Source organism: Lithobates pipiens, unplaced genomic scaffold, assembly GCF_037356315.1.
Source record: "Lithobates pipiens isolate NorthernLeopardFrog02 unplaced genomic scaffold, aLitPip1_a1.2 Scaffold_8, whole genome shotgun sequence".
Classification (NCBI taxonomy): domain Eukaryota; kingdom Metazoa; phylum Chordata; class Amphibia; order Anura; family Ranidae; genus Lithobates; species Lithobates pipiens.
The window spans coordinates 513,050,027-513,072,967 of NW_027507903.1; the positions used below are offsets into that span (position 1 = coordinate 513,050,027).

Sequence of the window (22,941 nt, forward strand, 5' to 3'; positions counted from 1 at the left end):
GGCTTTGCTTTCTCATATCAGAGCTCTCTCATGACTCATGAGGAGTCATAATCTGACTGCAGTAGTAGAGTTACAGAATGTACAGACTCACAGGAAATAAATTAAGCAGATACAGGGTGATGCTTGTCTGCAAGTCCTCCGTAAGGTTCAGCTCAGATAAGTTCAGATAAGAGTTCAAACCGGCTTGTGCTATCCCAACAGGAATTTTTGAAAGCCAATCATAGGTGGCGGAGGTATCCTAACCCCGCAGCCTCATGTATATGAAGGGTATACATATGTCTGGCTTTGGGGCAGGGAATGCCTATGCTGTCTATACTTGGTCGCCAGTTTTGTCAGCTACCTGCCAGGATAGCTCAGAGAGGTTCAGATTCATGCCCAAACACCCCTGAGATCATCCTTGGTGCTCAGATACACCTTGCCCTTCAGCAAAGGGTACAATGAGTGGCACAATAATGACATCACAAAATCTTACTCCAAATCTCATCTTACTAGAAGTCACAGGCACAGTGCGTTACATGATCTCATACTGCCAATACACGGCTATGGAGGTCCAGGGCACAGGGGTGCCATGAAACAAGAAGTATTTTGTTTCTGATGTTGCCTAGGATAGCAAACCTTAACTTTTTGAATCCAGACCAATGTTAAAGCTGCAATTCAATCTGCCTATATGTTGCTTTCCTTAGCAACCCCTTCCACCCAGTCAACAACATTCCAAATACATTTTTGAATAAAAATGCAGTTCAGGCAGATTATGGCTGGTTGCAAGGGCAAGCAGAGTGCTGCACACAGCTTCCTGAAAACATCACGGCACCCTGCTTCAGTACCGCTCTCCACAGCACTCACTCAAGCAGTGAGCTGGCTCTTGGGGGGAGTTATACAAATATCAAAATGCCTTGTTGAGTGAATGTCAGTGTGGAGGAGTGGCCCATAGGTAATGCCCACATGTAATGCTGCACCTCCATGATGAATAACCAAAATCCAAGGAAAAAAAAGAAGAGGCAGGCTAGGAAAGCATTAAAATGATACTGGACGCCCTCCAGCCAGAAAATGGGGCGTGCACCAACTTGCTGCAGCCTCTAATGCACATTGTGAGAAGCTCACAGTGTGCACTGAAGTCAGGAGTAAGCAGATTTAGTACAGGAAAGGATCCTATACAAAATGTGGAAGACTGAAGGAAAGGCTGGAGGACTTGTTCATACCACAAACGTATATAAACACACTTTGCTATGTGTTTATACTTGTGCTGCATTTTGTAATCATTCTATTCCAATTACTTGATTGGCGCCCTGCAGGGCAGCACACCCAAAATGCAGCAAGCAGGATTTTTTCCCCAACAAGATAGAGCTTATTGGCAGAAACAATTCCAATTAAAATAATGTATTGTGCACAGTCTATTAATATTGCCAACACTGTAAAGGTCTGACAACACAGCCAGTGAAGACAAGCCCAATCCGTTCTATGGAATCAGAGGAATTTACTTTCTGTGGAGGAGACAAGACCTTAGTTTTATTCCTAGGTGGAAGGTGAACCCATCAATCTTTTCAATTCTGATCCTATTGATCGGCTTTCTAAGACACTTTTTTTCTTCAGAATTGCTGCAACTTTCTTTGGAATAGCCAAACATTGTTATAGAGGCCAGAAATAAGCGAAGGGGTTCGTCAAAAACTGCTATGCCCCAAGCAATTCATTCTGTCCATTTGTAAAGTATGAATAGGTTTACTTACTTTGCAAAGGATAGTGCAATTTTGATTTGCAAACCATATTCTAATCTTATGAAGTCAAAAAATAAATAAATATCACAATAAGGATGTGCCTGTGAAAAATTTGAATTGTCATCCTGTAACAAATCAGCTTATCTACATATATTGCGCACCATAAACTGTGTGTCTTTCACTTCTGTAGTTGGGAAATTAGCCAAAATAAATAAATAGATATTCAAAATTTCCATACATTAAACTCTGTAGATACGCCGCGATCTGTCTCTCGCAGGGAACTCCATGGAAACTGTCCGGTTACCTTATATAAGTTGAGGCAGAAACTGTACAAGAAGAAAGATAAAATCAAATTGGTCCTGCAAGCTATGCTTTAGATTTCTAGATGTATTCTAAATAAAAAAAAATAAACAAAAATGTAAGACCTTTATTACACATTATCAATCCAATGCAACAAAAATGAGCAAAAAATGTCAATAACCCAGAACAACCAATCAAGAAAATACTGCTAATGCTGTTCTGCAAAGACTCACTGCTCTGCAGTCCAATGCCAGTCTTCCTCTAGGTTCAATGACATCCAGCATCATTCAACCCACTTCCTGTGAGCCCAGGGCACCAAGGCCCCACCCTCTAGGGATTTGACATCAAGCCACCCTGGACTGGATGGTGCTGGTCTCTGAACTGTTCCATAACCAGTCCACTGATGAAGGAAAAATGTGACCTGTGACCTTGTGTGACTGAACCGATGAACCATAGGACTTAATAGAAGAGGATGAGTGGTCAAAGGGGAGGGGCAACCTGGAGTTGAACTTAAAGTGTTAATAAACCCACAACAGTAAAATTATTGCTGTACTCGCTGTGGAACCTAAGGGGTTAATCCCTAATCCCTGTAAAAAGGATGTTTGATCCTGTCTTCTCTGATCCTCCCCTTCTTCCACACTTCCCAATCCACCTCCTGATGGAACAGAGGCTAGGGGACAAGCTGTGCATGCTCAGTTTGGGGTGTATTGCTAGGAGGGTTTTTTTTTTTTTCCTTGGGAGGGTGCATGTGATCAGCACAGGGCCAACCAGAGCTGCCCAGACAGAGGGTCAGGGGTCCTGCAGCCTTATAGGACAGTCAGAATAGAATGAAAATTCCTCCTACAAGCGTTAACCAGACACCGATAGAAGTCACAAGACTACTCTAACTGGTGATATAAAAAAAAAAAAAAAAAAAGAATTTTTAAAACAGCTTACCTGTAAAATCCTTTTCTTTGATGTACATCAGGGGACACAGAGCCGTGGTACTTACTATATGGGTTATATCGGCATATCAGGTGCTGGACACTGGCACGTGGACTTCCCCCCATATAACCCCTCCCACTACTGGGAGAAGAAGGAGAAGGAGCTCTGTGTCCCCTGATGCACATCAAAGAAAAGGATTTAAAAATCCTATTTTCTTTTCTTACATCAGGGGACACAAAGCCGTAGTACTTACTACATGGGATGTCCCATAGCAATGACAACTGAAGGGGGGGGGGGAACAGAACAAAAAAGAAAGTCAAAGGACTCACACTGCAGCCTGCAGCACCCAAAGGCAGAATCCTCCTGACCCTTAACATCGATTTGATAAAATTTGGTAAATGTATGAACTGAAGACCATGTCGCGATGTTACAGATCTGAGCCGCAGAGACCTGATGATGCACCGCCCAGGAGGTACTAATCGCCCTGGTAGAGTGTGCCTTAATATGAAAAGGAGGAATATTCCTCTTTAAACCATAAGCTTGCACAATAACTTGACGAATCCACTTGGCGAATCCACTTGGCAATAGTGGATCTAGATGCTGCCTGTCCTCTTTGGACCATCTGGCAGAATAAACAAAATATCTGTCTTATGAACCTGAGCAGTCGCCCTTAAATACACTCTGACCGCCCTTACTACATTCAGGGAACGTAGCAACCTCTCTTCCCTAGATTGAGGCTCTGAGAAGAATGAAGGAAGAACAATATCTTGGTTTAAGTGAAACCCTGTCACTACCTTTGGCAGGAATTCAGGATGAGGGCATAAAACCACCTTATCCATAATCAGTTATGGCTCCCTACAAGAAAGCGCCGCTAGTTCAGAAACTCTTCTGGCAGAAGAAATGGCAACCAGAAATACTATCTTTCTGGTCAACAGAACCAAGGGAATCTTCCGTAAAGGTTCAAAAGGCTGTCTGTCTATGTAAAAGGAGGAGGGAGGAGGGAAGAGGGGAGGAGGCTAAAGGACGCTGAAAGAACACTGACAAGGCCGAGATCTGGCCCTTGATGGTATTCAAGGCCAGATTCATCTCTAATCCCATCTGTAGGAATTCCCTATAACAACATTTCCTGGGGTGCCAACCCCTGGAACCGCACCAGGCAACATATGCCTCCAGACTCTATAGTAGATGATCCTGGAAGCTGGCTTCCTGGCATTAATAAAAAGGTAGATATGACTGAAGGAGATAACCCACAACCCCTTAGGATGTGGGTCTCAATAGCCAGACTGTCAAATTTTGTGTCTGTAAGGTAGGATGGAATACCGGACCCTGCGAAAGAAGATCCGGCCGTAATGGTAGAGTCCAGGGAACTCCTACTGCCATCCTTATGATCTCGGCGAACCACGGCCTTCTGGGCCACGAGAATCGCCTCCCTCTGATCCTGTGAAGAAGACGCGGAAGTAGCAGAACTGGAGGAAATGCATAGATCAGAGAAAACTGATCCCATGGGAAGACTAATGCATCTGTTCCGCAAGCTAATGGATCCCTTGTCCTTGATGCAAAGTTGTCGACTTTGTTGTTGAATCTGGATGCACAGGTCCACGTCTGGAGTACCCCATCTCTGACATATTGCAAGAAAGATGTCGGGGTGAAGAGACCCCTCTCCTGGACACAGTTGTTGGTGGCTCAAGTAGTCTGCCTGCCAATTCTCTATCCCAGGAATGAACACTGCCGATGGGCAGAACACAACGTTCCTTGCCTAAGACAAAACGTGATTCACCTCTCTCTGGGCTGCACGACTCTTCATGCCCCCCTGGTGATTGATGTAAGCCACAGCTGTGGCGTTGTTGGACTGAACCCTGACAGGACAGCCCTTTAGTCTGTCCGTCCAGGCTCTTAAGGCCAGATGGATTGCCAGAATCTCTAAAATATTGATAGGCAAGGTCCTTTCCAACCTGGACCACCTTCCCTGTACAGAATCCTCTTCCAGGACCACTCCCCAGCCTGAAAGACTGGCATCTGTGTTTACTACCTTCCAGGTGTAAGGCAGAAATGTCCTCTCCTTTTGAAGGTTGCTGGACATCAGCCACCAATTTAGGCTCCGACGTACTTCGGGAGCAAGCTGAATCGGAAAAATCGAAGGCCTGAACCCTTTTGTTCCAGGCTGACAGGATTGCGCTTTGTAGCAATCCTGAATGAAACTGTGCGTAAGGGACAGCCTCGAAGGAGGCCACCATTTTCCACAATAATCTCATGCACAACCGAATTGAAGGCTTTTTCTTTGCCTTGATGAGGTGAATTAGTTCTACAATGGAACTGATTGTTCTTGGAGATAGAAATACCTTTCCCTGCCTGGTATCTATGATTAGTCCCAGGTACTGTACTCTCCTTGAAGGCCTCAAGGATGACTTTTCAAGGTTGAGAACCCAGCCTAGAGATTCTAGGTAGTTTACCGGTTGTCACCAGACCGTGGTCTAACCTGGAAACCGAATGATCTATTAAGAGTAGGTCGTCCAAATAGGCTAGGACCATTATGCCCTGAGCCCTTAACCTGGCTAAAGCATGAGCCAGAATCTTTGCGAATACTCGAGGAGCTGTGGCTAGACCAAATGGCAGGGCCACAAACTGAAAGTGATGATTTTCTACTTCGAAGCATAGAAACCTCTGGTGAACGGGAAATATTGGCACATGAAGATAGGCATCCTTGATATCGATGGAAGACAAAAATTCTCCTCATGGCTACTACAGACCGAATCGATTCCATACGGAAGGATTGGATGCACAAGTGCTGATTTAGAATTCCGAGATCTAAAAACTGGAGTTAGTACTTACCGGTAACTCCTTTTCCGGTGGTCTTCCAGGACAGCCCTTGAGAGATGGAGCTCCTCCCATCGACACAGGAAACACATTGCCACAGTTCAAAAGGCGGTCCCTCAGGTCCCTGGTCAGTCATTCACCAAGAACCGAAGGATGGAACTGAAAAACATATAAACCATAACAGGTAATAACATTAGTACATCACTATAATCAAATAAAGGGTGGGATCGTGCTGTCCTGGAAGACCACCGGAAAAGGAGTTACCGGTAAGTACTAACTCCAGTTTTCCCAAGTGTTCTTCCAGGACAGCCCTTGAGAGGATCCCCAAGTACTTACCAGATTAGGGGGGGACCACGGCCTGGAGGACTTTCCTCCCAAAGGCCTGATCCTGACTAGACATTAAGTCCAGTCGGTAATGCCTTGTAAAGGTGGAAAAGCTTGACCATGTGGCTGCTTTACATACCTGCTCCGGGGTGGCACCAGCTCTTTCTGCCCAGGATGCAGACAACGCTCTTGTGGAGTGAGCTTTAACACCCTCAGGAGGATCTCTATTCAAGGCCTTATACCCCTCTGCTATAGCTAGCCTAATCCATCTAGCTATGGTTACTTTTGAAGCTTTCTGTCCCCTACGCTGTCCGGAAAAAAGGACAAAAAGGGAGTCTGAGATTCTGAATGGATTTGTTATTTTAAGATATTCTAGAATACACCTCCTCACATCCAATAAATGAAAACGTTCCTCTTTCTCATTTGCTGCATTTTGACAAAAAGAAGGGAGGACAATATCTTGGGACCTATGGAAGCTAGATGCTACCTTTGGTAAGAACCCAGGGTCTGTCTTTAGTATGACTCTGTCTTCTAGGATCTGTAGGAATGGTTCCCTGATGGAAAGGGCTTGGATTTCACTGACCCTACAGGCTGAAGTGATTGCCACCAGGAGAACTGTCTTAAATGTAATAAGCCTTAGGGAGGCCTCTGAGATAGGCTCAAAGGGTGACCCCAAGAAAGCTTTTAGTACAACTGCTAAATCTCAGGATGGGACTTTGGTGATTCTGACTGGCTTACGTCTAGCGACTGCCTTACAGAATCTAGCGACAAAAGGATTTTCCTGTAAGCGTTCATCTAAGTACACACTTAAGGCAGCTATCTGTACCTTAATAGTACTTAGGGTTAAACCCTTGTTTACACCTTCCTGTAAAAACTGTAGAATATTAGCCGTATTTATGTCACGGCTATTCAGCCAGCTATTACATTTTTTCCAGACTTTTTTGTAAATAGCCCTCGTGACTGGTTTGCGACTCTGTAGTAAGGTCGCAATTACCTCATCTGACAGGCCCTTACTCCTTAAGATTTCCTCTTCAGTAACCACGCTGAAAGCTTCAGTGTGGCGACCTGTGGATGGTAAAGAGGTCCCTGTGACAGAAGGTCCTGTCTGTAGGGAAGTCTCAGAGGCGGACAATCTGTCAATTGTAGCAACGTTGTGAACCACGGTCTCCTGGGCCAAAAAGGTGCTACTAGAATCAAACAGGTTTTCTCCTTGAGGAATCTTGCTAGGACCCTCGGAATGAGATGAAGAGGGGGAAATGCATACGCCAGACTGAAAGTCCATGGAGTTTGCAAGGCATCTACCGCCAGGGGCTGATCTCCTGGGTTTAGCGAGAAAAAATTGGGAACCTTTGCATTCTTTTTGCTCGCAAAAAGGTCTACCTCTGGTTCTCCCCAGTGAGTTGTTATGAGATTGAATGCCTCTGGGTGTAAGGACCATTCTTGGTTCGAAATCTTTTGTCGACTCAAGAAGTCCGCCTTGTTGTTCAGCTCCCCTTACAGGTGAACTGCAGAAATGGATTCCAGATTGGCTTCTGCCCACTGGAGAATGCGTCTGGCTACCAACATCAAACGAGGACTTCTGGTACCTCCTTGTTTGTTTATGTATGCTACAGCCGTCGTATTGTCTGAACGGACTTGTAGATGGTGACCCTGTATTGTGGGGTGAAAAGCTAGAACAGCTCTCAGGATTGCTGTTAGCTCTTTCCAATTGGAAGAAAAACATTTCTCCTCCGGGGTCCACTTGTCCTGGACCCAGCTTGAGCCGAGGTGGGCTCCCCAGCCCCAACTGCTCGCATCCGTTGTTAGTGTTGAAGTGATAGGAAGGACCCAATGAACCCCTTTGTTTAGGTTCTCCCTGTCCTTCCACCACCAGAGGGAGCGTTTTATCTTTGAGGGGATCGATACCTCCTCCTCCAGATCTCTGCCTTTTAATTGTTCTAACAGAAAACCCTGAAGGTCTCTTTGGTGGAACCTGGCCCATTGTACGGCTGGAATGGCTGCTGTCATAAGACCTAAGACCGACATTACTTCCCTCACCGTACATTTGGGGCTGCATTGAAGAAAAGATATTCTCTGCCACAGATTCAAAATCTTTTCTTCCGGCAGTATAATTTTCTGATCTACAGACTTGATCCAGTAACCCAGATACAGGATCTCCTGTGTTGAGGTTGTCTTGGATTTCTCCTGACTGACAATCCACCCTAATCGACTCAGGCTGAGTTGAGTCAATTCCAGATCCTGAGAAAGACGACTCTCCGAGTGTGCTGTTAGGAGCAGATCGTCTAGATAGGGGATAATTGAGACTGATTGAAACCTCAGTGGAACTAAAGCCTCTCCAAGAACCTTGGTAAAGATTCTTGGGGAGGATGATAGACCGAAGGGAAGTGCTCTGCACTGAAAGTGGTAAACCTTTGTGTCTATCTGCACTGCCATCCGAAGGAATTTCTGGCATTCCTCCCTTATTGGAATATGCAGATAAGCGTCCCTTAGATCCAGGGTTGCCATAAATATCTCTTTCTGCAGGAGATTCTTTATGGAATAAATGGACTCCATCCGAAATCTCTTGTAACGGATGGAGCGATTCAGTGGTCGGAGGTTCATAATTAGTCTGAATCTGCCTGACGGCTTTCTTACCACAAAAATGTGCGAGTAAAAACCGTCTCCTTGAGGGACTGGTGTCAATACCTCTTGATCCACCATTTCCCATATCAGTAAAGGTAAGGCCCTGGCCTTTTCTGAGTGACTTGGAAGCTTTGTCACCAGAAACTTGGAAGGAGGGTTGCTGTGAAATTCCAGCGCATGACCCCTTTTTATTATATTTAAGACAAACTCGTTCGAGGTTGTCTTTTCCCATTGTGGAAGAAATTTGCTTAATCTTCCTCCCACAGGAACCCTGACGCCACTGGGGTTTGGGATCCTGATTGGGGCGGCTAAACAGTATGCCCCCTTTTCCTTTATGTCCCGACCAATGTTTTTTGGGGGTTGAACTCTTCTCTGATTTAGAGGGTTCCTTAAAGGGACGAAAAATTTTTCTTTGAAAATTTCTTTTTTGCGGGAAAGGTTTTCTTTTTATCCGCCGTCCTTTCTAAGGCGGAGTCTAATTCAGGCCCGAAGACTAAGTCTCCTGTAAAAGGGACGCTGCACAGGCGGGTTTTAGACGCCGTGTCTCCCCCCCAGGTTTTCATCCATACTGACCTCCTTGCTGCCACTGAAAGTGCTGCAGACTTAGCCGTAAATTTTACGGAGTCCGTGGAGGCGTCAGAGATGAAACTGGTGGCCTTAAAAAGCATAGGGAAGGATTTCAGAAGCTCCCCCCTAGGAGTGCCTGCCTTTAAATGTTCTTGTAGTTGCGATAACCAGAACTCCAGGTTTCTAGCTACACAGGAAGTGGCTAGAGCTGGTTTTAAGCCTGCCATAGAGGCATCCCAGGCCCTCTTTAAGACAATGTCTGTTCTCCTGTCCATGGGATCTTTCAGGTGGCCCATATCCTCAAAGGCCAGATCAGCCTGCTTTGAGATTTTGGACAGAGGGGCGTCTAGTTTAGGATTTTTATTCCAGACCGCCTCTGGGCTCTCATTAAAAGGGAACCTTCTCTTAAGGGATTTAGGAAAGAAAACCTTTTTATCTGGTTCAGACCACTCCTTAAGGACAAGGTCAGAAAGCACCTTATGTATAGGGAAAACCCTTGCTTTCTTTTTCCCCAGAGCCTCATACATTTGATCATGTCTGGATAACTGAGTTTCTTCCTCCTCAATTTCCAGTGTATCATAGATAGCCCCCATTAGCTCATCTACTTCCTCGAGAGATAATCTATATTTTGAGGCTTTAGATGCTGCTTGATCCTCTTCCTGACCCGAGTCAGTGTCAGAGGATTCGGGGCTAATCAACGTGGGGCTAGGCTCCCTGACCATACGGGGCAACCCTGAGCTGGGTGTTGTAAGGCATGGTGAGGAGGAGATTATAGTTGTTTTACTCGTGGAGGCAGCTGCAGCTGATCCCACGTCAGTGATTAACTCCCGGAGGGACTTAAAGGTCGACGCCATTTCCTCTTTAAAGGAGCCCAAAAATTTTGCTAAAGGGGAATCTGCCTCAGATTTAAGCAAGCTTGCAATGCATTGCTTGCATAGGGCTTTGTTAGAGCCAGAGGACAACCTATTCCCACAATTAGGGCACTTTTTGCGGCCTGTCTTGTCTTCCCTTGGTATCTCTTTAGCCTGAAAATAAGAAGACAAAAGGATTTCTTAGCGTCAGCACCATGTCCCTCTTAGAATCACCACTAACAAACAAACAATCTCACTGTGAGTAAACCGCCACCGTGGGGCACTACAGGGCCCAGCCTACAAACACCACCGCTCCACCAGAGTAATAGCATGCCCAGCAGCCTACCTGGGATTGGCTGGTGCCTGTCTCCGCCGGAGTATCCTGGGGAATAGCCTCCATGGTCCCCCTCTGACGCTCTGGATCCCGCCGCTAATCCGGTATAGCTGGACGCTGGTCGGGCTTCACAGGCACAGCGCTGGCTCTCCCTCTCCTCCTTGTACCCTTAGAGACCCGGAACCGGAAGTCTCGGCACGCAGTGATGACGCGGTTCCGCCGGAAGTGACGCTCGGCGTCTCCGACCCCACCGCAACAAGGAGCAGAGATGGAAGGTTCCACTCACCGCTCCTGGGGGAAACCGGCGCCATTCTGCCCCTGGCCACCTCGGCACTGGAAGGAGGAGGGTAACGGGTCTGCTCCGAATCAGCTGGACGGTACCCGAGCCACAAAAAAAAGGTATGGACCCAATACTGCAGCCAAAAAACAGGACCCGGTCCCTTATGGCTAACAGGTTCTCAGGCAGCCCCTGAGAGGGGCCTCCAGGTTCCTGGCAACATGTTCCTCCGACGGAGGAAACACAAATGACTGACCAGGGACCTGAGGGACCGCCTTTTGAACTGTGGCAATGTGTTTCCTGTGTCGATGGGAGGAGCTCCATCTCTCAAGGGCTGTCCTGGAAGAACACTTGGGAAATAGGTCTTACTTCCCAGTTTGGTTTAGGGACCATGAAGACGTTTGAATAAAAACCTGTGCCCTGTTCCTCTAAGGGAACCTCTGATATCACTGCTTTGGCTAGCAGATGGTCCAGTGCTAGAAGGAGAGCCGCCTTCTTGTCTGGGTCCTTGGGATCCCCTAACCTTAGAAACCGGGGAGACAGCAAAACTCAGAATTCTAGTCTGTAACCTATAGACACCGCAGAAGCCACCCATTTGTCCTGACATTGCTCCTGCCAGATCTTTGAAAAATGTAGGAGCCTTCCCCCCACCCGAGCGAGCAGGGGCGCCCCTTCATAAGGAGGCTTTAGTACTCTGCTTGGTGGGCTTCCTTCCCCAAGATCTTTTCTGACCTTGGTGCTGTCCCTGGGGTTTACGCCTTGAACCTGACGGCTGAGGCCGCCTAGAGGTTGATGTCATAGATACAGGAGAAGAGGCTCGCTTAAAAGAGAAACGTCTAAATTTCTTCTTTACTGGCAACAGAGTGCTTTTGCTATTGGAAATTTTTTGTAAGTATTTATCCAAATCTTCTCCGAATAGCCATTCATCCTGAAAAGGGAAACTGGCTAGGAGCTTCTTACACGGTGCTTTGGCTGACCAACTCTTAAGCCAAAGAACTCTGCGAGAATGCACTAGTCCCAACATTAGACATGAAATCTGAATGGACGCATCTCTCATAGCATCTACTGTGAAACAAAGTGCATCTGCTAAATCAGCATACTGGTGAACCTGTTCAACAGGTAAAAATTTAAGCATCTCCTCGAATTGCTCCTTAGTGGCCTGGGCTACACCCATTGCAGCCAAAACCAGCTGCACTGCTGAACCAGCTAAAGCCATCTGGTTCTTATAAAGGTGCTCCAGCTTCTTATCTGCTGAGTCCTTTCACATGAGAAGCCTGCGCTGCAGGTAGCAAAAAGATTGACCGAACCAACCCAGTGAGAGCGTGCACAAGCAAGCTCTCTTGCGGTGATACTCCTGAGTGACATACTCAGGGGCTGAAGCGTCTTGAGCGACTGCAACAACAGCTTCCCCCGACGGCTCAATCTGACCGGCCACAACACTCTCTGAAGAGGAAGACATTTTTTGGACAGGGTCTTAGTTTGTTGTGACCCCCTAGAACCCTTAGAGGAGTTCCTGCCCCCCCCCCCCCTGCCACTCATAGCTTACAGTACAAAGCAGAGGCACTACCAGCAAAAGAATGTAACACTTGCTAGGCTATAGTACACTATAATAACTGCTATTAGTCCTAGCAATACAGTACAACGTTGTCAATCAAAAGGGAGATGCCTGTGTCACTAAACCTGACCAGCAACCACTCTGCTCTGTCCCTCCACTGCCAGACTGCAGCACTGCCTGTGTAACTTAAAACACTTCCTCCACGTGTGGCCGGCATCTGACGCCGTTTAACCACGCCCCCCGCACAAACCGCCCCGCCCCTATCATGGCGGCGGCGGGGGTGGGGGGGGGGGGGGGTGTAGGACTAAAACGGCTGCGATTTGCCCCAAAAACAAACTTTTTTTTCCTAATGGGGGGAAAAAAAAAAAAAAAAAAAAAGAAGAGGCAGCGGGCTGGCATTAAAAGCAACAAAAAAATAAATAAAAAATAAATAAAAATCGCCACTCTGGGGGCCCAGGAAGTGATCAGACCCCCCTTCATACCTGAGCTGGCTTGAGGAGAGTGGAGCTTCTGCCAATTCCAGCGTCAGAATGGCCAGTGCTCAATACAGCCTCCAGTGGTGACACAGACATGACATGACATGACAAAAAAAAATACATGGAAGGAGAGATTCCTTGCAGAAAATATCCCCTACCTTTCCTCGCTGCAGGGCTTATCAGAAATAAAAACCCAATCTTCGCCCTTCTCGGTAGGCTTCCGAGACCTTGAAAGGAAACCTTCAGGAACAGGGGTACACTCAGGTAATCCGCAATCCTGGACCTGCGAGAAGACCCTGCCAGTTAACTTTTATTTGCCTTACAACCAAAAAGTACTGGATCCCAGTGCCCAGCTTAAAAGCATTCGCAAGCAAAACCTTGTGTCTTCGGATGACAAGGCCCGGGTACCGCTCATTTAGTCCATTACGGAGAGACATCAGAACGGATCTGGTCAGGATGGCTGGCTCGCATCAAAGTATTACTGCCCGTGGAGCTCAAAACACACATCCTTACTCGTGCCCAACACCTTAGACACTGGCGAAAAAAACTGAGGACTCCCAGTAGTGGGAGGGGTTATATGGGGGAAGTTCACGCCTTAAAAGGGACGTGCCAGTGTCCAGCACCTGATAAGCCGATATAACCCATGTAGTAAGTATATGGCTCTGTGTCCCCTGATGCAAGAAAATAAAAAGGCATTTGGCATTTTATATTTACAAAAATGATTGCATTTCCATGTTCTGTGTACTATGGGAGATATAGTGAATACAAGGTCCTGGGTTTAGTAACAATTTCAATTATCAGCTAAAATCCATTTGTTGCGAAAATTAGATTTTAAATATTTACTTCCTCTCAAAGTTTCCAATTTGAGGTTTGAAGAATGATAAGCCATAGGAGGTCTCTTTGGTTCCATAAGAGAACTGGAAAGTCATTTTCTCTGCCCGACCAAAGAGATTGGGAAATTTCAGTCCCAGAACCTACAAGAGAATAAAAGACATATAATCCATCTCTAAGTACGGTATATAAATTGTGAACCAATTTAGAGAACTTTGTGAAACTTGATTTTTACGTTTAAATTGTCTACACCGACTACATATGTTTGCTAGAGTGTGAGGAACATTTTCTGAAGTCCTCAAACACAGCTGTCATTTAGGCACTGTCCCTACCATGCTGCCTTCATTGTTGCCAACCATCGTATTATAACTTCCAGTTAACCTCCGCAGCTCTGTGACCTCAAAGGTGACGTCCAAGCCATTTGGAAGGGAATCTTCACCTGGGAAACGTGAAAAATCTGTATTAAATTTGCTAAAAAGTTATAGTGCATGATAGCAAAAAATAAAAATTACTGACACACTTGCAGGGTGGGTGTGTGAAAATTATAATATATAATTTGGTCTCTTAAATCAGACAGAATAACTTGAGTTCTCTACCCAACCTGCTCTGACATCACTGGCAACCAGTGGAAGTCACGTTTTGTTAGCGTGCATCCCACAAATTTTGGTAATGGGAACAAGCAGTCCTGAGATGGGCAAGTGTTAAAAAAAAAAAAAAAAACACATACCACCACACACAACTTAAAGTGGTTCTAAAGGCAGAAGGATTTTATTCATGAAGGTAAAAAAACACCTTCTGCATGCACCCCACAATGCCTTTAATACTAGCTGAGCTCAAATGAGATCCAGTGATGTCCACAAGAGCCACTGCCAGCTCTCCCAGCTCTCTGACTCCTCATTGGCTGAGACACAGCAGCAGGAGCCATTAAGATGTGACCTCAAAAAAATAAAATAATCACTGGGAGATAATAAGAGTGAGCCAGTCAGCCAATACCTTACTGCACAAAGCTCCCAACCACTAGAAGATTGCTGGCAATAGGAGAGAGTAGGATCGTGATCAGTAATGCGGATGCTTATTTAACAGCCAGTCGGGAGGGAAGACTTGCATATCTGCATTCCAATAGTTTGCCTGGTGTTCAGATTTAGAATGGAACTGCATTTCTTCTCCCAATAATAACACAACAGTATTTTTTCCTTCTAGAGACACTACTGATGTTGGAGCATTTCTTCCTTTGCAACTGTTACCTTCATATTTTTACTGTGGTGCAGTAAATGCACCGCTTTTAAACATGCGTGTGTCTCCCCTGCATGTGCCATTATAAGCCCCACCCCCTGCCCTGCTTGGCAGTGCCTGGGGCAATTTTTTTTGTTTTGCTTTTGATTCAGGCCTCTGCTGTGACATGCTAAAGAGAATGTGTGACCACATATTTTTATTTAAATTACTCCAAAAGCTTGCGATAGTTTTTAGGGCTAAAAAAAAAAAACTATGTTTTTTGGAAAGAACTTTCTCTGAACTAGAACTAAAATTATGTGGTCAGTTTAGTTTTTAAGGGCTAAGGGATGTTCTTACCTTCACAGGTATCAATCAAAACTTCCACTTGTCGAAATATCCCCAAACGAAGGAGCTTCTCTCGGGCTTCGTGGGATTTCCTCATTACCTGGAAATTAAAATATATTATTCTCTATATTTTAGAGGATAATAAAAAATAAAAAAATGAGTCTATCTCTGGACTTAGGGCTCCCTGTGAGCCTAAATATGAAGAGTATGCATAATACAAGCGGTGCATATGGCACATCACACAATTGCTGCTATAAAGCATGCCGAAAGAGCTGCATTAGAGCTGAACATTATGGTATTCATTTAAATAAAACTTAGATGTAGTTCATCCAAAAATGTTTTCTACTTGCTGAACAGGAATCAGTTTTTTGCTCCCGATATACTCCATGACCAAAGTGCTATTTCTTTTCAACAGTTGCTGGTTACAGAGTATGACTGTGGCAAATGTGTGCATTGCATACTATGCATAGACTCAGATTCTATTTAACCATACCCAATATTCAGCACTATGTAGCCATGTCCACTGTTTGCTCTTCATTAAAGTCTAAAGTTGGAAGGTATGACTTTGTTGTAATTACACCGATGTTGGGGTTATTAATGCAATCACAGACACCAATGTTTGGGGGTTAATAATGCTGCCACTGACACCAATGCTTGGGGACTATTAATGCAGTCACTGACAATCACAGTTTTGCCTTTGCATACACTTACATTTTTTCTCTGCTTATTTAACAATGAAATACCCAACCAAAATTTAACTGCAGTGAACGGAGCTCACCAAAAAGTTAAAAAATAAATAAAAAAGAGCCACACATACATCAATAAGGTTCCTTGCTTTAAAAACATCACTAATTTCAGGCATGATAAGGTCATCTTTTGTCCTTCCGATACCTTCAAAGTGCACACGCTGCACCACAACCTGAAAAAAAAAAAAAAAAAAGGGAGGACAATACGTTATGAATGGTGGAACCAACATTTGGAATGTACAGGACCGAGAGAATAAAAAGACAGTCGATTTTAGAAGTACCAGAATAGTTGTGCAAATGTTTATCAAAACCCCTTTAGCCTGACACTCAGTAAACAAACAAATAAATGCTCAGGACAGGGCACTTGTGCTCAGTCACAAAAAAGGAGACCTAACAGACACACGACTGTTTACTATGTCATCCATTATGAATGAAAACAGAGTGCAATGTACTGAAGATTTCTGAGTACAATCAAGCGGTCAGTGGAACCAACCACAGTGCTTAAAGGTGTCCAGGCATCAGACATTCCTTAACCACTTAAGCACCGGACCATTTTTCAGCTAAAGGACCAAGCCCCTTTTTGCAATACGGCACTGCGTCGCTTTAACTGACAATTGCGCGGTCGTGCGACGTGGCTCCCAAACAAAATTGCTGTCCTTTTTTTTTTAGCACAAATAGAGCTTTCTTTTGGTGGTATTTGATCACATCTGCGGGTTTTATTTTTTGTGCTAGAAACAAAAAATGGAGCGACAATTTAGAAAAAAATGCAATATTTTTTACTTTTTGCTATAATAAATATCCCCCAAAAATAGATAAAAAAATAAAAATAAAAAATAAATGTCCCTTAGTTTAAGCCGATGCATATTCTTCTACATATTTTTGGTAAAAGAAAAAAAAAAAATAATAATTATATCGCAATAAGCAATTGACTGGTTTGCGCAAAATATATAGCGTTTACAAAATAGGGGATAGTTTTATGGCATTTTTTTTTTTTTTTTTTACAAGTAATGACTGCGATCAGCGATTTTTATTGTGACTGCGACATTATGGCGGACAATTTTGACACATTTTTGGGACCATTGGAATTAATACAGCAATCAGTGCAACTAAAAATGCACTGATTACTGTAAAAATGTCCCTGGCAATGAAGGGGTTAACCACTAGGGGGCAGTGTAGGGGTTAAGTGTGTGTTTTTTTTTTTTTTTAACTATAGGGGGGCGTGGCTTGGCATCTGACGTCACTGATCGTCTTTCCCTAGAACAGGGAAGAGACGATCAGTGACAGCCTCAGTAGGAAGCACGAGGAGAGGTTTGTTTACACTTACCTCTACTTGTTCTTCAGCTCCGTGACCCGATCGCGGGACACCGGCGGCGATCGGGTTTGCGGATCCTGCAGCCACGGAGCTCAGGACCAGGTTGCAAGTGCGTCGGCACGTTCGCGACCCATGGCTGGGCACTTAAAGGGAAGGTACGTGATTGTACCCAGCCGTGACATTCTGCCGACGTACATCGGCGTGAGGCGGTCCTTAAGCAGTTAAAATGCTCAGTTTGGTGTGTATTGCGAGAATTTTTTTTTTTTTTGGGGAGAGTGCATGTGATCAGCACTGTCAAGACAGAGGGCCCTACAGCCTCCTAGGACAGTCAGAAAAAAAATGTAAACTCCTACAAGCTTTAACCAAAGCACTGATACAAGTCACAAGACTGCTCTAGACTGCTGATGAGAAAAAGGTATTTAGCAGTTTACAGTGGGGAAAATACTTATTTGATCCCCTTCAGATTTTGTAAGTTTGCCCACTTACAAAGAAATGAATAGTCTATAATTTGTATCGTAGGTGTAGTTTAAATGATATCAAATCAAATTCCTACACCAAAGCTATTGGCTACTAGCATGAACGTAGTCCCGTCGTAACAAAATAACGTCATCACGTCGGATTTTCCAACAACTTTGTCCGACTGTGTGTATGCAACAGTTTCGGACAAAATCCGACGGATTTGGTTGTCGGAATCTCTGACCGTGTGTACAAGGGCTTAGACTTACCGGTGACTGTATTTCTAAGAGCCTTTCAGGACAACCCTGGAGAGAGCGCAGTTCCACCACTTTCTTCAAGAAACACCCACCAACCTTTAAATCCCTCCTCTTCCACCATGGCTTCAGTTATTGTGGTCTCTGACATACTGGAAAACAAGAGCACAGGAAACCACACACCATGATAGACACTTAAAACACTAAGTTATAAAAGCAGCGGTTGTCCTGAAAGGCTCTTAGTTAGAGACTTACTGGTGATGGTATTTCTAAGTTTTTCTCAAATTGCCTTTCAGGACAACCCTGGAGAGGATAGCCGAGAAACTTAGGGTGGGACTACTGCCTGCAGCACCTTCCTACCGAAGGCTTGATCTGCAGCTGACAGCAAGTCTAGCCTGTAGTACCAAAGAAAAGTGGAGTAGCTTGACCAGGTGGCCGCCTTGCAGATTTGGATCAGGCGTAGACTTGGCCCAGGAAACTGCAGTTGATCTAGTAGAGTGGGCCACAATCCCCAAAAGGTGGCATTTCTCCCTTGGCTTCCGAGATTGCCCATCTGAGCCACCTGCCTAGAGCGCTCTTAGAAGCTTTCTCCCCTTTACGAAAACCCATAAAAATCACAAACAGGGCATTGGACTTTCTAAATTCCCTGGTGACGGAGACATACTGAAGGAGGCATCTCCTCACATCCAGAGTATGGAAAGCTTCTTCACCCGCATTGGCCGGATTCAAAGAAACCATAGGCAGCACAATCTCCTGAGAACGGTGGAAGTTCGAGGCGACTTTGGGTAGGAACCCTGGGTCTGTCCGAAGAGCCACTCTAATCGAAAAAAACTTTGAGAAAAGGTTCCGAAACGGCCAAGGCCTGCAGCTCTTCTCTAATGGCTACCAAGAAGATTGTTTTGAGAACTAAACTTTTTAATGAAGACTCGTGCAAGGGTTCAAATATTGTCTTCGTGAGACCCTGTAAAACAATAGATAAGTCCCAACTGAGAAAAATATTGAGGGGCACTGGCCTATTCCGTGCCATGGCCCTAAAAAAAAAATCTTGAAATTAAAAGTTTCTTTTGACAAAGTCTTTTCCAAAAAAATAAAATAAAAAACTGAAAGAGCCGCTACCTGCGTCTTTAAGATTCTGGCTACTAGTCCTTTCTCCATTCCTTCCTATCTTCCTGAAAGCCCTTAGTCACACAATAGAAATTTAATTTTTTCAAGACCTTCAGGTAAAATGGCTCTCGTTACTTCCTTCCTACTGGAAAGTAAAGTCTTCATTACTCTTTCTGATAAGCCTTTGACCCTCAGGAGGTCTTCCTCAGAAGCCAAGCGGTTAGGTGCTGCCTGTCTACCTCGGGATGGACCACTGATCCTTGAGTTAGAATGTCCTTCCTGAATGGCAGTTTCCAGGGTGGTTCGGTTGCCAGATTTAGCAAGATTGAAAACCAAGGTCTTTAAAAAAAAAAAAAAAAAAAAAAAATTGTTTTTATTGAGTTTTCAGTGGTATACAAGTTGCCCACGCAGGGGCCAAACATTTCCCACACAGGGGCAAACCTCCAAATGTGGCAACCGGCCACATAAGGACACATTCTCATAATATAGTCTGTCTCCGATGCAGCAACGGGCCGCAATAGGGCAGATCAATACAAACACAACTTTAACTAGCTATACCCCAATGTGGGGTGAGGGTATTGTAGGAGTTTCTGTGCCAAGTATTATACGTACAGGATAAAATATCATAGGAACATTTGGGTAAACCTATCATCCCACTATGACCTTAATGAAGAATTATGGGGTAATCACTACATCAGTTGCCGTAGTGGTATCATCCAACCAGCAGGTCCACACCTTCTCAAATTTTTGTGGTCAACCCCTGCTCGAGTAGGTGGCCTTATAGAGGGGCAAACTAGCATTCACCAGGTTTTTCCAGAATTTGATAGAGGGGGGGGGAGACGATTGCTTCCACGTCATGGTGATGGCCTTGCGTGCATAGTACAATAACAAGGATATGAGTGTTTTCCTAGCTCTGAGGATCGACATTTGCTCCACTTGCCCCAGCAGACAATATTTAGGATCATAAGGGATACTAATCTTAGTAGTCCTGACTATCACCAGGAGAACATTCAATCGCTGGACAAGTCCAGAAAATGTGAATGAAGTCCCCTGCCCGATAGGAGCAGCGCCAGCACACCGAGGAATGCGTCGGCGACATCTAATGCAATCTGTGGGGCGTGTAGTGGGCCCTGTAAACAATTTTATATTGGACCAATTTGTCCCTGGCTGATACCAAAGGGGAGAATGGAAAATCCCAAAACTCTCTCCAGTCATCGTCATCCAACTCCGGTATGTCCCCCACCCATTTCCTGTGGAGGGAGGACAGCTCGGGGACGGCAGCAACCAGCAGGGACCCGTAAATCTGAGACATGGGTTTCTCCAGGTCTTTTACCCAAAGGATGGATTCAAGCTCAGAGTATTCTAGAACGACAGGTTGACCTAAAAATTGACATCTATATGCATGTGCTATTTGAAGATATCGAAAATGGGCCCATGCTGGCACATTAAATTTAGTGCGCAGTATATGAAAGGGAGCAAGTTCCCCGTTAGTGATAACACGTTCGAGAGTCAGTATTTTAGACTTGGCCCAGGCCTGTGGGTCTGGGATGGTACTGAACTGCGGGAGGTTAGGATTCAGCCACAGGGGGGTGTGAGAAGACCAGGAGTTCGGCAGGGGTGCCCTCAGTGCCTCCCCCACCCTCCACGCCCTTATAGTGGTGCGCATAGAAGGGGTGAGGCAGTGAGGAGTTTTTAGCCCCCTGAATATCAACCCCTTCAAGGCCTCCAGAGACCCCACTATAGCTGCCTCCAGGACCGTTGCAGCATTGGTCAGGTCCGGCCGCAACCACCAGTGGGCGGTTACGAGCTAAGTAGCTAAGAAATATTTGTGACAATCAGGAAGAGCCAACCCCCCCCATTACCCACAGGCCTGGTGAGAGTGGTGTATCTGAATCTAGAGGACTTGGGTCCCCAAATGAAGGAGAGGAAAAGTTGCTTCAGTGAGTTGAAGGTTTTGGTCAGCCATTGTGGGGAGTTCCTAAAAATGTACGCAAGTTTGGGGAGGATCTTCATTTTAAGAAGGTTAATGTGACATGAGGGAGAGGGGGGAAGATTGCCCCACGCCTTTAATTTGGACTTGATCCCTATCAGAACAGGTTCAAGATTGAGCCGGACAAAGTCCCTGCTCTCTCTTGAGATAATACCCAAGTAGGTAAACCTATCCACCCACTGAAGCGTGGTAGAGGATGGAGAGGTCCTGGCCCCCTCGTTCACCGGGAAGAGTTGAGACTTACGCCAAATCACCTTCAACCCGGTGAAAACAGAAGGCATCCATAATTCCGAGTGCGCCCCGCAAAGAGTCACCAGGATTGTTGAAAAAAAAAAAAAAAAAAAAAAAAAAGAAAAAAGAAGAAGAAAGAAGAAAGAAGAAAGAAGAAAGAAGAAAGAAGAAAGAAGAAAGAAGAAAGAAGAAAGAAGAAAGAAGAAAGAAGAAAGAAGAAAGAAGAAAGAAGAAAGAAGAAAGAAGAAAGAAGAAAGAAGAAAGAAGAAAGAAGAAGAAGAAGAAGATCATCTGCATAGAGAGCCACTCTCTCCTCCAGCCAGCCCACCTGAAGACCACAGACCTCGGCCGAACTCCTGAGAGCCTCAGCAATAGGGGGAACGAAGGAGACAGGGAGACAGTTTAATGCATGCCAGGGGACCGGTGTACAGTGTGCGTATCCAGGCAATAAACCGCAGTGGGAAACCCATTCTTCTAAGCACCTCCCACAGATACACCCATTCCACTGCATCAAATGCCTTTTCCATATCAAGGGTGGCAATAGTCCTAGTGCCTTGATTATCATGGGGGGCATGAATGTTGGAAAACAGTCTATGGATATTGATATCCGTGGACCTACCTGGCATAAATCCAGTTTGATCAGAATCAATCAGGGATTTGATTGCTTTAAGTCTAATGGCCAGTATTTTGGTCAATATTTTTAAATCACAATTAATGAGTGCTATTGGCCTGTAAGAGGCGCACTGCTTGGGGTCCTTATTAGGCTTTGGAATGAGAATATGGGCCTCTCTCATAGAGGGGGGGCAGGGAGCCCTGTTGAAGACATGCTCGATACATCTGAGCCAACCTGGGGGCAAGTAGTTCTATGTGGGCTCTATAATACTCTATGGGTAGTCCATCCGGCCCCGGGATCTACCCTGCCGGAAAAGACCCGATGGCCATCGTGACCTCCTCTGGTGTGATCTCAGAAACAAGGAGTTGTCGCTCCGCATCAGAGAGCCACCCCAGTGCCAGCGTGTCTAACAATGAGGTCATTGGTGTGGGGTCAAAGCATTCAGGGAGTGAGGAGACATACAGAGAGGTATAAAACCTGGTGAATGCAGATAAAATATCCTCCGGAGAGGTAACCAATGCCCCGTCTTCCGTGAGTATTTCAGGTATAACCGCTACAGGCCTGTCCTGCTGCGCCAGCATAGCTAGTAGTTTGCTATTCTTATCCCCATATTCAAAGTATTTCTGTCTGCTGTCTTGTAGACCCAGCCTGGTGGTGTTTGAGACATGGAGATGCAGTTCCCGCCTGAGCGACAAAAGGTGCTCGAAATTGGGGACAGTCGCCGAGGTGGAGTACTGATCTAGAGCATCCTCAACTCTGTGCTGCAAATCAGATAACCTGTCCCCAAGTTCTGCCCTGACTGCCGCCACGGCAGAAATTTACTGTCCCCTACCGTAGGCTTTGGAAGCATCCCACGTCATCTCCAGGGAGGCTGACCCCGCATTGCGCACCCAGTAGTCCTGCAAGGAGGGAGAAACTCTGTCGTGAACTGTTATGTTATTGATCCAATGGGGCTGTAGCCTCCAAAGGGCTTTACTCCTTGTCTTGGTGGTCCTAATAATTAATTTAAGGGGGTGGTGATCCGATAAACCTGAGGGAAGGTAGCTAGCCTCCTGGACATTAGCCAGGAGGAGGTCATTTGCAAATGCCAG

At 45.4% G+C, this 22,941-nt stretch overlaps 1 protein-coding gene across 1 annotated transcript in view; it reads right to left on the reverse strand.

The window, feature by feature from the left end:
- Positions 1–22,941, reverse strand: part of SAMM50 (SAMM50 sorting and assembly machinery component) — a 44,773-nt gene that overhangs the window by 12,028 nt on the left and 9,804 nt on the right. The window contains exons 3-7 of the mRNA XM_077469388.1: positions 15,962–16,063; positions 15,157–15,244; positions 13,920–14,026; positions 13,600–13,730; positions 1,951–2,038 (exon numbers count right to left, since the gene is read on the reverse strand). Of these exons, the coding sequence (XP_077325514.1) occupies positions 1,951–2,038; positions 13,600–13,730; positions 13,920–14,026; positions 15,157–15,244; positions 15,962–16,063 (516 nt within the window). The remainder of the gene's footprint in view (positions 1–1,950; positions 2,039–13,599; positions 13,731–13,919; positions 14,027–15,156; positions 15,245–15,961; positions 16,064–22,941) is intronic.